A 16887-nucleotide genomic window follows, 5' to 3' on the forward strand; every position below is an offset into this window, starting at 1 on the left:
CCAGTGCAGTGTAGCACAATATATTTCAAATTTTGAATGAAAAGAGTTGTCAGCCCCAAATTCTGTTTCCAGAAAAATTATCCTTCAGGAATGAAGGAGAAATCAAATCAAGCTTTTCTGACAAAAGTTACTTTTTCTCAAAAATTGAATTTCACATGGTAATGTGGACTGAATTGGATCCCCCCAAATTCGTATGTTGAAGCCCCATATGACTCCCTCATGTGATTGTATTTGGAGATAAGACCATTTAGGAATAGTTAAGGTTAAATGAGGTCCCAAGGGTGGGGCCCTAATCCCTTAGGATTAATGTCCTTCCAAGAAGAAGAGACATCAGTGATCTCTCCCTCTGTCCCCCCTTCTCTCTCTCTCTCTCTCCCCCCGCCACACACAGAGCAAAGACCATGAGACCATGTGAAGACACAGCAAGAAGGCACCATCTACAAGCCAAGAGACAGATCTCCCCAGAAACCAGCCCTGACAACATCTTGATCTTGGACATACAGCCTCCAGAACTGTGAGAAAATAAATTTCTGTTCTTTAAGCCGCCAAGTTTATGCCATTTTGTTATAGCAATCCTAGCAGACTAATACATGTAGAAAATAAAGCAAGCATTAAAAATGCAAAGAAAATCACCATAATTCCACCACACAGACTACTGGAAAATTTTGGGGGTATGCTTTTCCTCATCTTTTAAAACAAATCAGGAATATTTTCCTTTGTCAGTAAATAGTAATCTAAGACTGTTTTGATATTGTTGAAGAACAGAAAAATCTTAGTTTTATACCTGCCAGGATTTAGGGATTACGGGATAGCATGAAGGAGGTCTTGTGGTGATGGAATAGTATATGTCATGATTGGAGGGACAGTTACAGGCATGTGCACATGATAAAATGGCATAAAACTATACACACGTTGTGCCTATGTAAATTTCTTGGTTTAGATATTGGGCTATCATTACATAAAAATATAAGTTTTTCAGGAAACTGGGTGAAGGGTACACAGGACCTCCTGGTATTATTTTTGCAACTTCTGTGCATCTATATCTTTTCCAAATAAAAACATAAAAATAAATGTCTATTAATACATAATAAATAGATACATCTGTTCCCTCTGAACTACATCCATCCTGGTGGCAAAAAGACCAGTAGACTGACTTTGTTTGGGGAGGTATTTTGATGCACAATCACGTCTTCCTATATCAAAAAGGTTTAAAAACCACCGTCAAGGAGGCTTTCACAACAAACGTTAAGGATGCTGTGCAAACACTTAAAAATAGAACTGTGAGTTTCAGAGAAATTAGTCATCCGGTAGATTAGGGGGAAGAAAGCAACCAGACCTCTGTTTTCCTAAGTCAGCTCATTAGGCACAAGTCGTATTTAAAGTGAGACTTCTTCACACTCACAGACCAAGATCCGACATCCTCCGTGGCTGGGCTTGCTGGACTCTCTGTGCACCATGAGAAACAGACATCTCAGGTTGCTGCCAGGTAGGAAGGATCACAACAATGGTGAGAGAAGACTAAAGCTACCTAGGAACTGTCCGTCCAGTTTGAGAATGTTCTCTGTTCTGTGATCAATTTCTGGCTCATTTTCCCACTATTTCTGTAAGGGAGAGCAGGGAAGAAATTATAAGAAAGATAGTAGCCCCATTATATTTAGTCTCAAAGGAGAAAGTCAATGAAGCTTATTCGTAGGGCGCAGGTGGAGACTTAAGAGAGATTTCTTATTTCACCACCTGTATTTGTCCAGGTTCTCAAAAGAACAGAACCAATAGGATGTGTGTGTGTGTGTGTGTATATATATATATATATATATATATATACAGAGAGAGAGAGAGGGATTTATTTTTAGGAATTGGCACATGCAATTGTGGAGATTAGAATGTCCGAATTCTTCAGGGCAAGTAGACAGGCTGGAAATCGGGGAAGACCTGATGCTGCATCTTGAGTCCAAAGGCAGTCTGGACTCAGTCAGTCTTTATTCTCTTAACATCTTCAGCTGACTTGATGAGGGTCACCCAGATTACGAAGGGTAATCTACTACACTCAAAGCCTTCTGATTTAAATGTGAATATTTCCAAAAATCACATTCACAGCAAATCTAGGCTAACGTTTGACCAAATATCTGGGTGCTCTACCCTGGAATAACTGGTACATAATATTTTTTTTCAGAAGAGTAGATAACCAAACTCTCTGAAAATTCTAATGCACTGAGAAAAAATGTCATCCTTTATGTTATAGGCTTTGTGTAGGTCATGAAATTCTTTGAGGGACAATAACAGTGAATTAGTAATAACCAGTATTAGTGAGGTCAGCTTAATTCTGATTAGTCTCTATTTCCTTCAATGCTTAAGATAATACCCATTACCTAGCAGGTTATGTTCTTCTTATATGTTGTTCTCATTGGTTGGAACTTTTTTCCTGGTTTCTATCAAAATAGTCATATTTATTATCATCTGATTTGTGGAACATGATTTTTTTAAAGCTGAGCACATTTTGGAGGGTCCAATGTGCAACATAGTGTGGGGCTTTGAAAGAAATGAAGAGCAAAGTTAGCTTCTCCCAGATATGCACATTTTTAGGTGTGCGTGTATAACATCTCAGGAGACTAATGACCTTATTCACATGCATGGGACATTAGGATCATTTGCGCCTGCTCTGGGGGCCACACTCTAGGAACAGGAGCATGGTTGACGGGCATCTGAGGCATGAGTCGCCTGCACAGCTTTCCCGAGGGGCAGCTCTGGGCTGGGTGTGGTCTCGGGCGGTCTGGCCCCGGAGCCTGGCTTTCCTCAGCACAGGTTGGAGCCACAAAAGAAAAGGACATTTCGTGGCAAGGAGGGCAGAGTGGAAGTCTAGGACTCTGACCCCTGAGAGAACCGAGCTGAGCGTGTGATTCCGCCTGACCCTGGAGTCTGGCGCATGCAGCTGTGTCTCAGGGAACAGGAAGGTAGAAGAGGAGCAGGAGGGAGCTGCTCTTCCTTTCCTTCTTCTGCTCTTTCCTTCCCTTTAGCTGACTTACGTTGTCTGTCTGCTCTGTGTCAGGCACTGCGCTAACCCATTGTTAGTCTTCACTAATCTACGGTCAGAATAAAGCTCATCCTATCACAGTTACCATTGCACCCACTTTGCACTGGGGGAAGTGTGAGCAAAGAATGGGCAGCGTTCCTGAAGCCGTGCAGCCACCAGGGGGAAGTCTGGGCTGCGGACGTGGGCGTGTCCATCTCCAAACCCATCGTCCGCCAGGGTCCTCCACCACCTTGCACAGTGAGAACTGGCAGTGCAACGTTAAGAGAAATTCATCTTTGCTTTTAGCCAAAAAGAAAAATTCCATAAAGGCATGCAGATCTGAAGATTTTCAGCTCACGTAGATGTGATGACAGACCCTGTGAGGCAGACTGGTTGTGGCCTGTACAGCAGATTTCATTCCTTAGTGCCCATAGTGGCTTTCACCCCACCACGCCTGCTCAGTGACTCATTTCTCAGGACTGGCCTGGGGGCCAAGGAGGAAGGCTGTGCCCTCAGTGCACTAGAGGACGCCAGGAGCTCACTGGAGGAACCAGGAAGCCATGGCTGCTGTCCCTGGAGAGTCCACTCACCAGGAGAGAGTCGCTCTACCTGCAGCTTCCTTAGTTCCCACTCTCCACCTGTTGTCACCGCCCCCTGATTCCAGGGCTCCGTGCCCTGCTGATATCGCTGTGAGCTGGGGTTCAAACTTTGGGCTTACTTCCTCCAAACCCACACTCTTCTTGTATGCCCTGAAACATGTGCCTAAACATGGAGAGTGATCCTGGAAGAGAAATCCTCAAAGCAAATTTCAGCCATTGCCAGACAGCAAAGATCCTGGGTCTGGGCAAAGGCACTCCAATCTGAGACCTTTCTCCTTCAAGATTTACCCCATCCATTGGGAGGAGCTGGAGTTCCTAAGGTGTGTCCCTGTCTCCAGCTGTCTGCATATATTCTGTCCACTTACCTGCAGCACCTGAGGTTCCACCAGGGCTGGGGCTGTCAGTGACCGAGTCCTCAGGGAGTCCCTGGAGATGGAGGGAGAGGCTGAGCCCTCAATTTCCAGTGAACTACAGGAGCCTTGGAGATGCTGCCGCAAAGCCATGGGCTGCAGGGCCAGAGCCACCTCCACAGGAGGCAATGGCCGTGTGGACAGGGATTAAAATTGGACCTTAACACTCCCCTCTTTGTCATTGCTCTGTTTTTTCTGCCCCAGGACTCTCAGTGCTGCTGTTGTTGCCATTGGGAGCTGCAGCCCTGAATGCTGGAGGTGAGTGCTCAGCCAGCCCCATTTTGACATAAGCTGGGGAGTCCATGCTGGGGTCTGGATCCTGTCACCAACAAGGGAGGGAGTGAAAGACGACTTATTCTGCAACTGAGGCTCTGAGATGGTCCTCGGGGGACAAAAGAAGCTGTTTCTTCCTCCCTAAATGTCCAGAGATTTTGTCTCTTCCTCTTCCAATGGCGGCCATCCCTCCCCTTATCTGCTCTACTCTACTCTTGGATCCCTAGCTGGCAGTGGGCTTCATCCATTTTTGAGCCTTCTGACTATGATCCCCATCCCCACTGCTTCTGCCCCCATAGCCTGTGTTCGATGGTGCCCTCCAAACCCTCCATGTGTCAACGCCAACGCCTGTCGCTGCATTCCAGGACTCAGTTCTGTATCTCCAAATATCATATCCAGCCCCGTGGAGAGTTGTGACGGTACAGTAGGGGCTTGGGGTGGTGGGGGCATGTGGAGACGGTGGGGCATCCAGAGCCTTCAGCCCCAAGAGCAGCACAGAAGCACTGTGTCAGGGATGAGAGAAGAGACAGGCAGGGGAAGTGTGAGGGACGTGGGCACCTGCTTTCACGGTCAGTAGGGAGAGAGTTGAGAGCTCACACAGGGCAGCTGGGCTCCAAGGGCTCCGAGTGCTGCTCTGCCCCTGACTGGCTCTCTGACATTCGGGAAATTGGTTCTCCTCTCAGTTTGCTTGTGTGTAAACTGAGTATTATCATCCAGTCCCCCCATGGGGATGGTGCAAGACTTAATATTTACCTGTGTGAAGAACAGGGAAAGAGTAGTACACAGCAAAAATGCAAGCCATCATCTTTGTCCTGCTGTTATTATGATTTTGTTATTATTATTATTCTCATTGCACAAAGAAAGAGGACAAATAATGGAAGCAACAGGAGGAAAGACACAGCCCGGGCCTGGAAGCTCAGGCTCCTACCAGCCAGAGCTCGCCAAGAACCCAGCTCATGACCACAGTCTCCCACCTCATGCTCACAGCAGCCCCATGAGGGAGGCAGAGCTCGGCCTGTGGTTTAAATGATCAGATTTGGTGGAAAGAGATCGAGTGACTTTTCCAAATCCTACAACTAATAATGTAGTCGAATGTAAATCCAGGTGTAAAACAAAGGAGTTTTCATTCTTTAAAAATACAGGGTCATAAAAGGAAATTATACTATTTTAAAATTAGTAAGATGGTAAATTTTATGTTGTGCATTTTACCACAATTTTTATAAATAGGAAAAGAAGAAAATTATACTGTTTTTACACTAGGAAATAGTCTCCATGGACTCAAAATGGTCTCAGATGCGTATTTATTGATAATGAAGGTAAAAACATTCCCTATATGTCTGAAAAAAGGAGAAAAAATACCCCTAAAAGTTTCGGTAGTCTGTGGAGTGGATTATGGATAATTTTCTTTGTTTACTAGTATACGTGTGTTATTTAGTATTTGGGGGAAAGTAAATTTTGTCAGGTGGAAAAAGCCGATGTTGTTGTGACAACAGCCCAGCCATCCATGACCCTGGCGGTGTTCCTAAAGTCTCCTCTGTGTGTGCGTGTGTGTCTCACGGAGATTTGTAGATGGGTGACCATGGACAGGAGACCCTGCTGCTAATGCCCCTGGATCCTGGCTCCTCTCTGGGAGGGGGCCTGTCAGGTGGAGATGTCCCATCCTCATGTCTCTCCCCATCCCTTGCACCTCATTCTCAACGGTCCCACACTTGGCTTCACACCCTCCCGTCAACCTTGGGAACAGATGTCCAGCCATTGCCGCCATCATAGAACAGAGGGGGGAAGCCCCATTGCCAGGTGGGGGCTGAACACGAATCCTTCAGGTGTGCGTCCTTCCTGCGTCCTGTCCTGTCCTGGTGCTGACACCCACAGCCTGGGTCTGGGCCTTAGAAGGGAAGTCTGCAAGTACAGAGAAGAGAGGTCTGATGTGGGGGAGACCAGTCGCCTGCCTGAGTCGTCGTGACGTGTGAGTCCTTTCAGGTTCTAAAGTCTTTGGTCTTGTGATTGGATGCACGAGTGCCAAACTTTCTGTCCCTGGATTTTTTTTTTTTTTTTGAGGAAGATTAGCCCTGACCTAACACCCGCTGCCAATCCTCCTCATTTTGCTGAGGAAGACAGGCCCTGAGCTAACAGCCATGCCCATCTTCCTCTACTTTATATGTGGGACGCCTCCCACAGCATGGCTTGCCAAGTGGTGCCGTGTCCACACCCAGGATCCAAACCAGTGAACCCCGGGCTGCCGAAGCAGAACGTGGGAACTTAACCACTGCTCCACAAGGCTGGCTCCTGTCCCTGCATTTTGATCCCTCTTGTGTCCCTGATTTTTATTAAGTTGTTGTTTTTAGCCAATGGTGTCCAGCACCTCCTCTCTGGGCCCCTGACCTACCCAAAGGGGTCCTGGGTCATGGGCATCTTTTCTCTCACGTTCAGAGAACAGAGAGAGACAAGATGCCAGAAAACACCCCCAGTGACTCAGCTGTGGGAACCTTGATGCTGCTTCTTCATTCCACATCTGAGACTGCCTCTAATAAGGGGGGACTTCCCTCAGGGGTGGAGACAGCAAGACTCCCCCGGAGACATCCTGAGGCATCTTGGAAAGGCCTGACCTGGGGAGCTGGGGGAGTGCCTGATGGGGAGTGAGGGTGCACTTCGGCCACTGGGAGTAAATGAGGATGGAAGCCAGCGCTGGGCAGGTGCCTGACCACCTGGCTCTATGCTCAAGTCTGAATGATGACTGTGACCCTCAACAGCCCCTGAGCCATGACTCCTTCCATTGCCCCAGCACCGAGGACAGCCTTCAGTGCCCCTGTTACCCTGTGTGGAGCCCACCCCCAGGTCCCTGATAGTGCTAAGAGCACCACAGAGGAGGGACTGGAGCTGAGTCAGTGCCTCCATCTCTACCTGACATGGCCTGCAGAGGGGATGCAGATATCCTTCCAGCATGGCACAGCAGTGGGTCTGAATATAGGTGCCCTCAGACCCAGCCAGAGATCAGAAATGAGTAGAGTGGTCTGCAGTCTTTCTGGAGCAGCTGGCTCTGGACCAGCCCAGCCCCAGGGGTGCCAACCAGGGGTTGTGTTCTGTGCAGCCCCCATGGCAGGGTCAAACCGGAGGCCAGGGTCTCTGTCCTGTGGGAACTCACACCTTTTGGGGGTGATCCTTTGTCCTGTTGTGTTGCAGAAATCAACGAGTGTGAACCACCTTGGACAGTGTCCTGTGGAATATATATAGACTGCCAGGACATAGAGGAGAGCTACTGCCAGTGCATCAGAGGACACGAGATTGATTCTCAGGAAATGTTCACCAATGAGACTAATGAAACATGTGATGGTAAGAATGACTCCTGCATCTTCCATCTCCTCATCTGTGAGGTTGGGGTCACTTGCCCCACTTTCACCAGGAGAGTGGCTGTCCTGACAACTGCCTGGTGTCCTGTCCCTCCCCAGTCTCCAAAGCTCAGAACCCCACACTGAGTGCCACTTCTGCAATTTTGGAAAGTCCCTCTGCTACCTGGCATCTTATTTTCATAAAACAAAGAGAGGGGTGGCATTCAAGGTGCTTCAGGAGCTCACAGTGCATTGCATTCCAGTGCAATATCCATCCTCTTCTTCTTCATCGGTGACTGCCAGGATAAGACCATCTCACACTGGAACCCACATGGGCTTAGCCATGCCAGGAACCCTCTTAGACCCTCTGGGCCATGATGGACCCAGGAACCCTGTCCAGAAATATGGAAGGGGGGATATTCGAGGGTGAGCCAACACCCCACAGCAGGCCTTGACCCTGACCAACAACCCACCCAGAGAAGACACCTCCTGGCACCTGAACTGGCTTCCTGGCCCTTAGCCTCTGTCTACTTCCCTGAGTGAGACTCCACTCTGACCCTGCAGATAATTTCAGTTCACAGGCCTGTGGGCAACTCAGATGACCGGGACCTTGGAGGATGTGGTGTCAGAGGTGGACAGGGTGATGTGAACCACCCCACACACTCAGATTGTCTGGTGAATAGAAAAGGCTCCCATCTGGACCAGATGAAAAGAGAGGGCATCTTTGGGGACCATTGCCCCAGGTCTGACCTTCTCCCAAGGAGGTCAACCCAGACCCCATGTTCACCTAGACCACCTACGGACAGAAGATGGAGGCTGAGCCCCACTCTGCGGGGCCACAGGTCTGTGTCCCTGGTGGGAGGCCAAGGGTCAAGAAGAAATATCTACCACCTCTCCCCCATCAGCACCTGCTTCCCTCTTCAGCCAACCAGCCCTCAACCAAAACTGGCCTTGTTCAGATGTGGTTTGTCACCATCTCCTGCCAGTCCATAGGATGTCTTCGTGGGGATGAGAAAAGATCCTTTCACTGCCCCAAGTCTGTGTGGCTGGACGTCAGCCCCTACTGTTACCCCACCTGGTGTCCACTGTACAGGTGGCTCTGGACTATCTGGCATTGTATTCGTTCTCTTCACTCCTTCCTGCAAGCTCCCTGAGGGGCCTCACTCAGGAGTGAGTCTTGGTCCAGCTGCATGGAGCTGAGGCCTCAGAGTTAGCATGGATGAGAGACAGCTGTCCTTCCAGGGTCCCTGGGATTCCAAGGAGAACTCAGACAGCAAGCAGCCACCTTGGGGAGTCGGCAAAAGCTATCACTGGCAGCCAAGAAGGGTCTTGCTCAGGGAACTCAGTATTTCCTCTGCAGTCAGTTCCCTGGAAGGCCCAACTGGCCTTTCTTCAAATACTGGGTTGGGGCACCCAGGCAGCTGTGATGTCCCCACCCCAGCTGGGAGCTGCCCAGGGAAGCTGAGGGCACCAGGACTGACAGACAGGGATGACTCAGGCCACTTCCATCCACATCTGGACAACAGAGCATCTAGGCCACCACATTCACCCATAGGATGCCTCCATGTGTGAGACAAGGCACCCACTCACCCAGTGGAAACAGCGGGACCTTCTCAAAGCAGATTTCTGCCATCACCAGAGAACAGAGAAGCTGGGTACAGGCAAAGGCACTCCTATCTGAGGACTTTTGCCTTCAAGATTTACCCCGTCCATTGGAAGAGGTTGGAGTTTCTAAGATGTGTCCCTGTCTCCAGCTGTCGATGTATATTCTGTCCCCTTACCTGTAGCACCTGAGGTTCCATGAGGGCTGTCGCTGTCAGTGACTGATTCCTAGGGTAGTCCTGGGAGATGGAGGCGAAAGGCTGAGCCCTCAATTCTGAGTCAAGTACAGGAGCCTTGGGGATGCTGCTGGAAAGCCATGGGCTGCAGGGCCAGAGCCACCTCCCCGGGAGGCAATGGTTATGTGGCCAAGTGTTGAAATTGGACCTTAACTCTCCTCTTCTTTATCATCTCTCTGCTTTTTCTGCCCCAGCATTGTCCATACTGTTGCACTTGACACGTGGAGCTACAGTCCGCAAACTTATAGGTGAGTCTGCCCAATCACCTTCATTAGTGACGTCAGCTGGGGCGTCCATGCTGGGGTCTGGGATCCTCTCACCAACAAGGGAGGCAAAGGAGGTTTATTCTGCAACTGAGATGGTCCTCTGTGGACAAGAGAAGCTGTTTTTCCTCCCTAAAAGTCCAGAGATTTCTGAGCTCTTCTTCTTCCAGTGTGAGCCATCCCTCTCTCCCCTCCCCTCCTCTACTCATGGACTCCCGGCTGCTTCCTCCATTTCTTAGCCCTTCTGACCATGGTCTCCATCCCCACAGGCTCTACCCCAACCTCCTGTGCCCAGGAGTGCCCTCGGAGATCCGTATGTGCTGATGCCAATGCATGTTGCTGCCTTCCAGGATTCAGTTCTTCCTCTGGGGAGGTCTTCATCAGCCCCTCGGAGAGCTGTGAAGGTAGAGAGGCTTGGGGATGGTGGGAACACATACAGAGATGGTGGGGGAGCCTGTGCGGCATCCAGAGCCCCCAGCCCAAAGAGCAGCACAGGAGCACTGTGTCAGGGATGAGAGAGGAGACAGGCAGGGGAAGTGTGAGGGACGTGGGCACCTGCTTTCACGGTCAGTAGGGAGAGAGTTGAGAGCTCACACAGGGCAGCTGGGCTCCGAGGGCTCCGAGTGCTGCTCTGCCCCTGACTGGCTCCCCGACATTCGGGAAATTGGTTATCCTCTCAGTTTGCCTGTCTGTGAGTTGGGGATAATCACTGCATCTGCCCCACATGGATGGTGTGAGATTTAACATTTCTCTGTGGGAAGAACAGGAAAAGACTAGTACACAGCGAATTATCAAAAGTGACAGCTATCATCATTGTTACTGCTGTTATTATTGTCATTATTCAACTAATACAAAGAAACGGGAGAGATAATGGAAGCAACAGGAGGAAAGACACACCCAGGGCCTGGAAGCTCAGGCCCTCCTACCAGCCAGAGCTCGCCAGGAACCCAGCTCACGACCATGGTCTCACACCTCATGCTCACAGCAGCCCCGTGAGGCTGGCAGAGCTAGGATTGTGGGGTTTTTCCAACCTTCATCCATTTCATCCACTTTCCACCCCCTCACGTCTGGCGACAATCAATCTGTTCTCTATATCTACGTGTTTGGGGTTTTTTTTAGATTCCGCATATAAAGGAGATCAGAGAGTATTTTTGTGTTTTCTGTCTCACATTTTCACTTAGCATACTGCCCTCAAGTTCCATTCAAGTTATCACAAATATCAAGATTTCCTTCTCTTTTTATGGCTGAATAATATTTCACTGTATCCATAAACCACTTTTTCATTATCCACTCCTCCATCAATGGACACTTATGTTGTTTCCATATCTTGGCTATAGTGGGTTTTTTTTAATTTAAGGGCATTTAGTATGCTTTATTCAATCTTTTACCCCACATGGTGCCTGGGAGATTAAAAATAACCGGAAAGAATTTTTTTCCAAAACGTTGTGATTTATTAATATATCTCTTAGTCTTTTTTCTTTGTTTGTTTACAGTTTTATTTATTTGATTTTTTATTGTGGTAACATTGGTTTATAACATTATATAAATTTCAGGTGTACATTGTTATATATTTTGATTTCTGTGTCAGTTGCGTCATGTTCACCACCCAAAGACTAATTACAATCCGTCAGCACACACGTGTGCCTAATCACCCCTTTTGCCCTCCTCCCTCCCCTTTTACCGCCTGGTAACCACCAATCCAATCTCCGTTTCTATGTGTGTGTTTGTCATTGTTTTTATCTTCTACTTATGAGTGAGATCATACGGTATTTGACTTTGTCCCTCTGACTTATTCCACTTAGCATAATATACTCAAGGTCCATTAATATTGTCACAAGTGGCCGGATTTAATCATTTCTTATGGCTGAGTAGTATTCCATTGTGTGTATATACCACATCTTCCTTATCCATTCGTCCCTTGACGGGCACCTAGGTTGCTTCCAAGACGTGGCTATTGTGAAGAATACTGCAATGAACATAGGGGTGCATGTATCTTTTCAAGTTACTGTTTTGGTTTTCTCCTGTTAAATACCTATAAGTAGCATTGCTGGATCATATGGTAGTTTATTTTTAATTTTTTGAGGAATTTCAATTCTATTTTCCATAATGGCTGCATCAATTTACATTCCCACCAACAGTGTATGAGGGTCCCCTTCTGTCCACATCCTTGGCAACACTTTTTATTTCTTGTCTTTTTCATAGTAGTCATTCAGACAGATGTGAGGTAATATCTTATTGTGGTTTTGATTTGCATTTCCCTGGTGATTAGAGATGTTGAGCATCTTTTCATGTACCTGTTGGCCATCTGTAAGTCTTCTTTAGAAAATATCTATTCAGATCCTCCGCACATTTTTATATTAGATTGTTCGGTTTTTCTATTGAGTTGAATGAGTTCCTTATATATTTTGGATGTTAACTGCTCATCAGGCATGATTTGCAAATATTTTCTGCCAAACTGTATGTTGCCTTCATACTGTTGGTGATTTCCTTGACTGTGCAGAAGATTTGTGGCTTGATTAGTCCCACTTTATTTTCGCTTTTATTGCCTTTGCTTTTGGAGTCAAATCCAAAAAATCAGAACCAACACTTATCCTATCAAGGAACTTACCACCTATGTTTTCTTCTAGGGGTTTTATGGGTTCAGAGAAGCATCATTTTTAAGTGACCATGATCGGGCTCAACGAGATTCATCCAAAGTCACACGATTAATAAAGTGGAGGAACCTAGGTCTAGGCCTAAAGTGGAGAGCTTCCACCCTCAGTAATGGACCAGAAAGGGAATAACACTGAGAAAGGGTTAAGATGGAAATGTTTATGTTATATGCATTTTACCACATAAAAAAAGTGGAAAAGAGGGAAATTATATGGTTGTTTCAATAAGACATACACTTCATCTACTCAAAGCAGTCCTAGATGCATATTTATTGAAAGTAAAGGAAAATATCCCTAATATGTTTGAAAAGATTTTTAAAATTGCTAAAATTTCCAATAGTCTGTATAGTGAGCTAATGTGTAATTTTCTTTGTTTTCATTTTTTACATTTTCTTTATTTTCTAAGTATATGTTATTTATTGTTTGGGGAAAAGTAGATTTTATCAGGGGAATAAAAAGGTTGTGACAACGGCCCAGCCATCCATGACCCTGGCGGTGTTCCTAAAGTCTCCTCTGTGTGTGCGTGTGTGTCTCACGGAGATTTGTAGATGGTGACCATGGACAGGAGACCCTGCTGCTAATGCCCCTGGATCCCAGCTCCTCTCTGGGAGGGCGCCTGTCAGGTGGAGATGTCCCATCCTCATGTCTCTCCCCATCCCTTGCACCTCATTCTCAGTGGTCCCACACTTGGCTTCACACCCTCCCGTCAACCTTGAGAACAGATGTCCAGCCATTGCCGCCATCATAGAACAGAGGGGGGAAGCCCCGTTGCCAGGTGGGGGCTGAACACGAATCCTTCAGGTGTGCGTCCCTCCTGCATCCTGTCCTGTCCTAGTGCTGACACCCACAGCCTGGGTCTGGGCCTTAGAAGAGAAGTCTGCAGGTGCAGAGAAGAGAGGTCTGATGTGGGGGAGACCTGTCGCCTACTGATTTGTCATGATGCTGTGAGTCCTTTCAGGCACTGAAGTCGCTGGTCCCCTGTTTGTAATGTGCAAGGGTCAAACATTCTGTCCCTGCATTTTGATTCACTTCTGTGTTGATGGTTCTTATTAAGCCGATCTTGTTTTTAGCTAATTGTGTCCAGCCCCTGCTCTGTGGGTCCTGAGCTACTCAAAGGGGATCTGGGTTATGGGCATCTTTTCTCTCATTTTCAGAGAACAGAAAGAGAAAAAGATGCAAAAAAACACCCCCAGTGACTCAGCTGTGAGACCCTTCATGCTGCTTCTTCATTTCACACCCCCAACTGATGCAAATAAGGGGGGACTTCCCTCAGGGGTGGAGACAGCAAGACTCCCATGGAGACATCCTGGGGCATCTTGAAAAGGCCTGACATTGGGAGCTGGGGGAGTGCCTGATGGGGAGTGAGGGTGCACTTGGGCCACTGGGAGTAGAGGTAGGGTGGAAGCCAGCACTGGGCAGGCCCCTGACCACCTGGCTCTATGCTCAGTTGTGAATGAGGCCACCTGGGCGTCAGTTCTTTCCATCCCCCATGACTGGGTCAGGCTGGAGGCCAGGGTCTCTGCTCTGTGGGAACTCACACCTTTTGGAGGTGACCCTTTGTCTTGTTGTGTTCCAGACGTCAATGAGTGTAAAACCCTGTCAACAGTGTCCTGTGGAAAATTCGCAGATTGCCACAACACAGAGGGCAGCTACTACTGCACATGCAGCCCAGGATACCAGCCTGTTTCTGGGGCAATGTTATTCTGGAATGAGAAAGAGAACACGTGTCACGGTGAGAACCACTCCTTGTTTTCCATCTCCTCTTCCATGAGGTTTGGCGTCATTCAGCCCACTTTCTCCAGGCATCAGAGGGCCGTCCTGGCCACCTATCTGATCACCGTCCCTCTCTGAACCCCAAGGCTCAGAGCCCTCCACAGAGGGTCACTTCTGGAACTTTAAAATATCCCCTTGCCCACCTGGCATCTTATTTTTGTAAAACAAAAGAAAGGGGTGGCATTCTTCAGGATACTTCAAGATACTTCAGGAGCTCACAGTGCCTCGTGTTTCAGCACAATATCCCATCTCTTCGTTATCATCAGTGACTGCCAGGATGAGACCTTCCCCCACCGGGGCCCACATGGGCTTGGCCATGCAGGAACACACTCAGGCCTCCAAGCCCATGATGGACACAGGTGACCTGTCCAGAAACCCAGGAGTAGGGAGATTCCAGGGCAGGTCCACCTACCCCAGCCAGCCCTGTCCCTGGCCAACAGCCCTGGCACCCTGACCCCAATTCTCATCTGCTCAGCCTCCATCTAAATCCCCACATAAGGCTCTCCCTGACCCTCTCCAGTGATTTCAACTGACAAGCCTGAGGCCAGTGGAGACGACCAGGACCCAGGAGAATGTTGTGCTGGGTCTGAGCAGGATGACATGGACCGCCCCCAACACACACGCGCATGGGCACAGTCAGATCAATGGAGAAGGCGCCCTTCAGGACCAGATAGCAACCGAGGGCATCATCAGGAACCACTGCCCCAGACCCAACCCTCTCCCAAAGAAGTCGACCCAGGCTCCAAGGAGGCCCAGAACACTGGGGGACAGAAGACGGGCCGCTACTCAGCAGGGTCCAGAGGTATGTGTCCCTGGTGGGAGGCCAAGAGGCCCAATGGCTGAAATGAGTGACAGCCCTCAACCACCAGCACCTACTCCCTTGTCCAGCCAGCCCTCACCCACTGCTGGCCCTGTTCAGATGTGGATTCTCACCACTTCCTGCCGGTCCAGGGGAGGCCTTCGTGGGGATGAGTTAAAAAGCACCCAGGGCTGTATGGCTGGACGTCAGCCCCCACTGTCCACCCAGACCTGGTGCCACTGTCTGGGTGGACCCAGCCTGTCCAGTATCTTCTTTATTCCCCCTGACCCAGCCCTATGGCCTCACCCTAGGGATCCTGTGTGAGGGGCAGTTCTTGGCCCATCTCTATGAAGCTGTCTCAGAGTTAGTGTGGATGGGAGAGCACTGCCCTGACAGGGTCAACTGTGTTCCAAGGAGAACTCAGCCAGCAGAAGCCGCCCTGGGGGAATTAGGACCAAGGCCATCACTGGGAGCCAAGACAGGGCCTGGTGGGGAAATGCAGCATCTCCCCTGCACTCTGTTCCCAAGAAGGCCCACCCTGGCCTTTCTCCAAATGCTAAGGGGGGACACAGGCAGCCATGATGTCCCCACCCCAGCTGGGAGCTGCCCAGGGAAGCTGAGGGCACCAGGGCTGGCAGACAGGGAGGCCTCAGGCAGATTCCATCCACATGTGGACAACAGAGCACCTAGGCCACCCCATCCACCCATAGGATGCCTCTATGTAAGAGAAAAGCTGCCCATGCACCAGGAAGGAGACAATGGGGCCTTCCAGAGCCTTCTCTGCCCAAACTGGGATCCCTAAATAACCAAATGACCAGGTACCTGGCCGACCTGACCTCAGACTCCTGCCCTCCACACACACACACACAAACACACACACACACACACACACACACACACACACACACACACACACACACACGGAGATGCTCTCACACCTAATGAAGCGCTCTTCTGCCCCCTGCAGGAACCTTCCCCGCCTGGGCTCCACCCCGTAGAATCAAGAGCCAGGTGAGTGCCCCCAACGGAAGGAAAGGCAGGAATCCCTCCGCACAGCCCGCCATTTTCCCCGAGCTCCCCCACCCTCCCTCGAGGCTTCCTGACCCCTTCTTCTCCCCTCTCCCCAGCGTCTCTCCCGCTTCTTTGAAGGAGTCCAGAAACTGCGCGTAGGCTTCCAGTCAGCCTCGACCCAGGACACCGTCCAGGTAGGAGCAGGACACAGAGGAGGCAAGGTGGAGGCACCCCTTCCCCATAGAGGCCTGGTAAAGCTTTGGTCTGGGAGGAGCCGGACCCAACAGGACGGCGCCCTGCTCTGAGGCCCCGGTCCTCCTGGGTGGGTGGCGACTGCCCCCAGCATGTGTCTGTACTCACTGTGAGACACCCACGTGCAGCTAGTGACACCTTCCCTCTTGCCTCCCTGAACTTTGGATTCATGTCACCCTTGGCATTCACCAACAGGATGACCTCTGAGTGGCTGGATTCCAGGAAAAAAGACCCAAGGAATCCCAGCCAACATGACTTTTATCCTCAAATAAACAGTTACCAGGGTCTGCTTTCTGTGGCTGAGTAAGCAGGGTCTTCATGCAGACCCTCTGCTCTGTGTCCCCATCCTCCAGGGTCTCATGCATGAAGTGGATGATCTGCTGGAGACCCCAGGGGACCTGGAGACCCTGCCCCGCTCAGAGCAGCACTGTGTGGCCGCTAACATGCTCTTTGGCCTGGAGGATGTCCTGAGAGGGCTGAGCCAGGCCCTGTCCAATGGGTCATTGACCTTCCATTCACCTGCAGGCACAGGCAAGTACCCGAGTCTGCCCCAGGCTCCTGCATGACCATTTCCCACCTCATTTCGCCCAGGCCTCACTGGAGCTGGGTGACCGTGCTTGCATCTCAGTGTTACTCTCATTAACAAATTAAAATAAAAGGTTAAAAGGAAATGAATAAATTATAT

At 49.4% G+C, this 16887-nt stretch overlaps 1 protein-coding gene across 2 annotated transcripts in view; it reads left to right on the plus strand.

The window, feature by feature from the left end:
• Positions 1–1330: 1330 nt before the first annotated feature.
• LOC106827568 (adhesion G protein-coupled receptor E2-like) overlaps positions 1331–16887 on the plus strand; it is a 32256-nt gene continuing 16699 nt past the window's right edge. For both annotated transcript variants that reach the window (XM_070516888.1, XM_070516889.1), the window contains exons 1-11: positions 1331–1486; positions 4221–4274; positions 4589–4708; positions 7470–7619; positions 9648–9701; positions 9986–10120; positions 13944–14099; positions 14661–14942; positions 15907–15950; positions 16067–16144; positions 16556–16733. In XM_070516888.1, coding sequence (XP_070372989.1) covers positions 1456–1486; positions 4221–4274; positions 4589–4708; positions 7470–7619; positions 9648–9701; positions 9986–10120; positions 13944–14099; positions 14661–14942; positions 15907–15950; positions 16067–16144; positions 16556–16733 — 1282 coding nt within the window. In that variant the 5' untranslated portion in view covers positions 1331–1455. The remainder of the gene's footprint in view (positions 1487–4220; positions 4275–4588; positions 4709–7469; positions 7620–9647; positions 9702–9985; positions 10121–13943; positions 14100–14660; positions 14943–15906; positions 15951–16066; positions 16145–16555; positions 16734–16887) is intronic.

The sequence above is a fragment of the Equus asinus genome, chromosome 9 (genome assembly GCF_041296235.1).
Source record: "Equus asinus isolate D_3611 breed Donkey chromosome 9, EquAss-T2T_v2, whole genome shotgun sequence".
Lineage (NCBI taxonomy): Eukaryota > Metazoa > Chordata > Mammalia > Perissodactyla > Equidae > Equus > Equus asinus.